This window comes from Rhododendron vialii, chromosome 11a (assembly GCF_030253575.1).
Source record: "Rhododendron vialii isolate Sample 1 chromosome 11a, ASM3025357v1".
Taxonomy (NCBI): domain Eukaryota; kingdom Viridiplantae; phylum Streptophyta; class Magnoliopsida; order Ericales; family Ericaceae; genus Rhododendron; species Rhododendron vialii.
The window spans coordinates 31,612,834-31,619,305 of record NC_080567.1 but is presented as its reverse complement, the minus strand read 5'-3'; the positions used below and the strand labels follow the sequence as shown (position 1 = coordinate 31,619,305).

General features: G+C 39.8%; 1 protein-coding gene across 1 annotated transcript; it reads left to right on the top strand.

Moving 5' to 3' along the window:
* The first annotated feature begins 5,072 nt into the window (after nt 1–5,072).
* LOC131308914 (ABC transporter G family member 1-like) lies at nt 5,073–6,472 on the top strand. Its single transcript, XM_058335961.1, has 2 exons — nt 5,073–5,191; nt 5,434–6,472. The coding sequence occupies exons 1-2, from the start codon at nt 5,123–5,125 to the stop codon at nt 6,115–6,117; spliced, it is 753 nt and encodes a 250-aa protein (XP_058191944.1). The 5' UTR covers nt 5,073–5,122; the 3' UTR covers nt 6,118–6,472.

Genomic DNA, 6,472 nt, shown 5'->3' with positions numbered 1-6,472 from the left:
GCAATGTGAGACCACCCCTTCTGACCCCTCTAGTCACTGGTCAAACAGTCCTGCACGGGTCCCAACCGCCCTCAGGGCGGTCAACTACTGCCTAGAACTCCCCGGGGGCGGGGCATGAGGGAGAGAGAGGTGGAGGATGATGGGTGGAGGTGGGAGAAGTAAAGAGGAGAGAGGATGAGGAAGGAAGAGTGTAGACGGTTTTTTTTCGGAGATCTCAACCGCAAACTTTAACAACCTGGACGCAAAGTGTTTTATCATGACGCAACTTTTGAACCATATAGCCCGAAAGTCGTATGTCATGGCCGTAATGTTAGATTTTGGGTCAGAAATTGGGCTTCTTGGGCTCGATTGGACCTAGCCTACCTCCATTTCAAGTCCGAAGAACAATTGAAGCAAATTCAAAACAACCTTTCACAATCTTTTAATTAGCCCCACATATTTTTTCTTGTAAAAGTATCTCAAGATAAATATTATCAAAATCATTTCTTTGAAAAATTTATAAGAAATGGCTTGGAGGCCTGCGGTTCCACTAAAATTGTAATCCTAGCACGGTAAACTCCTCCGTTGAAAGTCAGTGGATTGAAAAGGTGATAACAAAGGGAATTATCTAAATCTTTGAAGCTAAGATCAATTAAAGAACTAGGTTAACATAATTCATCACTAAGTGTAGTTTTTATTACTTATTACTACTACCCAATAAATCTAGTGCAAAATATTTATAATTACTCCCCATCCAGGTGAAGGTTACACATTTTGCCTTGATTATAACTACAACACTCTATTTATCGTGACAACGCAACACATTATTGTTTTAACATCTAAAACTTCACCCCCACCCTGACCACCCCAATATCTACCCTACCACCACCATCTCTACCCCTCTACCACCACCATTTACCATCATTTCACCACTACTAAAACCACAATTCCTCCAACATCATCATTTCACCTCTGCCACCAATCCCTCACCACCGCACCTCCACAGCAACTACTACCACCACCAAACCACACAATCCCCATCTCATTGCTTCTACCACCACCTCCACCATAATTAATCACAACTATCACCACACCTCCACCACCACTTGATTACCGCAATCACCACCATCACCTTCACTTTACTAGGTAGCATACCTCCACCACCTTTTTTTCACCCCGTAGATAAATTGTTCTTTGCTTTCTGAGAAAGCTAAAACAAATTTCCTAACAATATTATCTTACGAAATAGGTTCAATCACTCGAAGCTTTCAAACTCCTTCAAATAAATTATGATATTTTAGGCCTTGTTTGGTTCATGTTCTGTATAAGTTCTGGGTTTTTGTGGGAACGATTGGTATCCTTTCTTCAAATAATTTGTCCACTGTGCTTTTTCTTTTCCTTGGTTGAAAATACAAGATCACTAGATGGGAAGATGAATTTAAGTGCAAGAAGCAGATTGGAATGCAAGAAAGTACCCAAACTGAAGCAAAAGGCCAGCAAAGCAAAGCCACTAAACAAAAGCCCAAAGCAACGAAAGACCTTTCTGTATGTCTCCTGTTTTATGGCCCCTTATAAAATCAACTTCGTTCCAGCCCAATGTTCCATCAACAAACAGTTGGAACTCTTTTGGAAATAGAAGGACGAAGGGGTCATTTGCTCCTTACAATTGGTACCGGCCCTGTTCGGTTTGGATTTTAAGAGAGGTTTTAAAGTGAAATGAGTAAAGAGAGAAAAAAAAATTTATTGGGGACCGTACGTAGGGGTTTTGAGTACTCCAAACGAACAAGCTTGCCTTTTCCATTCTACAGTTGATCCTATCTGCCAAAATGGGAACATGCTCATTGCTTCTTCCATTCTTCTTCAAATAAATAGGGTGTGAAACTTTTCCCCTTCTGGAACTACTTAAACTTGGGAAAAATATAAATGAAATAGCTATAACGACACTCGTCACAATTCTTCAAAATGACACGTGCTTCCGTTCTCAATCCTTAATCACGTCAATTTTAATAGTTTAATATGTGTTTCAAAAATGCTTTAATGCTTGCGCTCACATGATCGACTGCACCTGCAAGCAAATTATGCAGCTTTACTCTTATATAACTTCATACCACGTAGGTAGATATATATCCATGCCAGTAGCCCCTATGCCTTGGGAGTGTCATGTGCACGAATTCTGTATCTTTTTCTTGTTACTTATAAACTTTCCCCAAATCTATCCAGGTTTTTGAAGTGGAAAGACTAAATGGTCACTATGGCACCACTGCATTTGTCATAGGCAACACACTCTCTTCTGTGCCATATTTGCTCCTAATCTCACTAATTCCCGGAGCACTAGCCTATTACCTAACCGGACTCCAAAGAGGATTTGAACACTTTGTGTACTTCGATTTGGTATTATTCACCTGCATGATGCTGGTCGAGAGCCTAATGATGACCGTTGCGAGCATCGTGCCAAACTTCCTCATGGGCATAATCGCAGGTGGAGGAATTCAAGGGTTAATGATGTTAGGATCCGGGTTCTTTCGGTTGCCAAATGATCTCCCCAAGCTGCTGTGGAAATACCCTGTGTACTACATTGCGTTCCACAAGTACGCGTATCAGGGACTGTACAAGAACGATTATGAAGGATTGTATTTTTCTAGTGACCAAACGATTATGAAGGATTGTAATTTTCTTTGTGCAATAGTAAAATGCCCTTCATTTTCTCCGATGGAGGTAGCTCGGAAGCACAAGTCTGATTGCTCTTATCTGGTGTTTTACAACCATGATACTATATCGGTACGAGAAAATCTTTTTCATGGTTCTGCCGTGAATAGTTGTTTACGGCACTAGTTGTAACCATCCAAAAGTGTTTTGGAAGGTCAAGATATTAATTATTAAACTCTTTCCCGAAAAAATTTTATTTAAAATCTGGACCGTCCAATATCGAAATGGACGGCATATTTTTCCCAACGTCAACTGTTTTGATTTGTATTTTTTTTAGGGCATTTAGGAAAAAGAAAAATAGATGATAGGGTTTCAAAAAAGGGAGACACCAAAGTGGTACTCCCCATTTATATATTAAAATAGATTATTTCCTTCGTGATTTACTTATGGGAAATTCCGCATATTTTTCCCAACAACGTTAACTGTTTTGATTTGTATTTTTTTTAGGGCATTTAGGAAAAAGAAAAATAGATGACAGGCTTCAAAAAATGGAGACACCAAAGTGGTGCTCCCCCTTTCTATATTAGAATAGAAAACTCATAGCTCATAACTTCAGAATTTCAACTGAAACAAATTAAAACTAACCGGGCCCAATCAACACTATCATGGCCCATTAATTTTAGTCCAATACATCTCTATTTTTCGGCCCAATTTAATCAAATTTCAATTAAATGGCCTTCCAACACTTGTCTAGGATTAGGTGCCAAAAATGAGTGTAAACAGACCCTATAACTAATATCTTGGGTCCTATAATCACTTGCGAGAGAATTTTTAAGATGGATGTAGCATTGCTCGTCTCAAGTTTGTAGGTGGAGCCAGTGATAGAACCAGGATTCACCTAAGGAGAGGCAGAATTCAGGTAGGGCGAGGGCTCCTATATTTGAAGGGTGTAGACCTTCTAATTCTAGATTATCTTAGAGGTCAGTAATACGGAATTCAAGTACAACGTGTAGGACTGGGGGAAGCTGTTGTGCAGCTTCGTGCTGCGCACCCTCCGGGGAGCCTTGCCGGCATCGGTCCAGCGATCGGAGACGTTCACCACGTAGAGCTCATCGAGTTCTGCGTGTACGCCAAAAATTAGCTCGATCAAATATCGATAAGTGTTTCATCCGAACACATATAACTTGAAAAAAATGGATTCAATGGTTTTGATCCAGTGTTTTGTATCCATTAGGATTTATTTTTTTCAAGTTATATATATTCCGATGAGGCACTTAACAATATTTGATCAATCTGATTTTTGGCGTACACATAGAACTCGATGAGCTCTACGCGGTGAACGTTTCCGATCGCCGGACCGATGCCGGCAAGGCTCGCCGGCGGGTGCGCAGCACGCTGTGCAGCTTCGTGCTGCACAGCAGCTTCCCCCAGTCCCAACATGTAGGTTGAAGCAACACCACGCAGTGATTGTACTAATAGGTAAATATTTGAGTTCCTCAAACACGGTTAGGGTTCTAGTCTCTATAGCTACTTGATGAAGCTAAACATGCATATTTTTCAATGTTCTTACCCCGACAATATAAATGGAGCAAGGTAACACGTACATTATCCTATCTGCTAATCTGCATATCCCATCATGCACCAAAAAAATTTCAAGGGTTAAGCCTACAAAATAAGTAGCTAAACAGAAGCCCAATACAACGAAAAGAAAATGATGTATATATTTCCCCAGTTATGTGCATTCTTATGACTGTTAAAAAAAAGTCGATTGTCAAGTACTGCATTCATTTATTGTATTACTTAAGACATAGCCTTAGCATGCCATTATTAACCTTGACTGTTAAAAAATAATCTTTCATAATATTATGCTAACAATAACTATATTACATTTAAATTGATCAGAAAGTTGGAGATCAAGAACAAACTCTCTTTTAGTTCAATTTTAAAAAGTTAACAACCCATTAATGGAAAATCTAGGCCTAATCTGTGGGTTCGATTTAAAAAAATAAAATAAAATGCGCTCTTTGTGTTTGCCTCGAGGTGATGAAAGTAAGCGGAGCACTAAATGCTAACTATACAAATTACATTAATTCTCCTGTCGATAATTTATACTTCGCACCAAACTTAGTACAATCAGAACAGGGCAAAACATAATTGGACTTCTGTGGCTCACTGCACAAAAACGTGGTAGACATAAATTGGAGATCTATAAGTCCTGGAAATCCTCAAACTGTTGGCTTATAACTTAGGGGTTGTTCGGTTAAATAAGCCACTTGGCTCTAAGTCAATTTTTTCGTCTTTATTAAAAAAAATTAGATTTCGATCGAAATTTTTTACTTTTTAGATTCATCTTGTCATGAAGAAGCAATGATCCCCAAAAAATTGATCAAAAACTAACAAATGCGAAAATAATTTGAATAAGGACAAAAAAAAATGAGCTAAGTGACTTATTTAACCGAACAGAGGCTTAGGTGTTCAGGCCAGGGGTGCACTCCTCATGTTTATGGCTTCATTCCTGACTTTCATGGCAATTGGTGGCTTCCCCTCGTTCGTGGAAGATATGAAGGTAGGAAAAGATCGCAATCCCCTCTCTAAGTAATGTATGGTTCCAAATTAGTTGAATTTCATGCATGTCATGACCTTATTTTCAACTAAGTTTTGCCACGGCTATAGTAAAAATTAAAAGAAAACTCAAACGGTGTAAGCCCATAGTTCTGTGGCCAGTAGCCCCTATGCCTTGGGAGTGTCATGTGCGCGAATTCTGTATCTTTTTCTTGTTACTAATAAACTTTCCCCAAATCTATCCAGGTTTTTGAAGTGGAAAGACTAAATGGTCACTATGGCACCACTGCATTTGTCATAGGCAACACACTCTCTTCTGTGCCATATTTGCTCCTGATCTCACTAATTTCCGGAGCACTATCCTATTACCAAACCGGACTCCAAAGAGGATTTGAACACTTTGTGTACTTCGATTTGGTGTTATTCACCTGCAATATGCTGGTCGAGAGCCTAATGATGACCGTTGCGAGCATCGTGCCAAACTTCCTCATGGGCATAATCGCAGGTGGAGGAATTCAAGGGTTAATGATGTTAGGATCCGGGATCTTTCGGTTGCCAAATGATCTCCCCAAGATGTTGTGGAAATACCCCGTGTACTACATCGCGTTCCACAAGTACGCGTATCAGGGACTGTACAAGAACGATTTTGAAGGATTGTATTTTTCTAGTGATCAAACAGGGGGATTGGATGTGATGATCAGCGGTGAAGAAATTTTGAGAGATGAATTTCAAGTGGAAATGGGGTATTCCAAGTGGGTTGATCTTGGGATATTGTTGGGAATGGTGGTGGTTTACCGGGTCCTTTTTTTGGTTATAATCAAGATTGTTGAAAAAGTGAAGCCTGTCATTAGCAAATTCGTTTCTGTGAAGCCTCAACAGATGACTCAAGTGATGGAGAATCCAACTGCTACTGCAGTTCACATGAGTTGATCTTTTTTTTTTCCCCTGGTAAATCACATGAGTTAAATCTTTTGTCCATAATCATTAATCTCCGAGTCTTTCCCTGACGAAGGAAGACGATGGTTTTGGCGATCCAATGACTAATCATATCGATACGTTTGTTGGCCTTGCTGCTATGGGTGTTTGGATTTTAATCAGTGTGAGTTTATGTTTGCGAGTAGGAGTAGGAGTAGGAGTAGGAATGGGATGACTCATTCTTTGGCAAGGAGAGATAATAGTGGTCCAGGTGTCTGTACCTGGGAAGGCCACTCTGCTACTTCTAGGTGATTCTCTTGTGTACCTGTGTTTCTTATTTCTATTCGAACACTTCCTGTACTTTGATTCA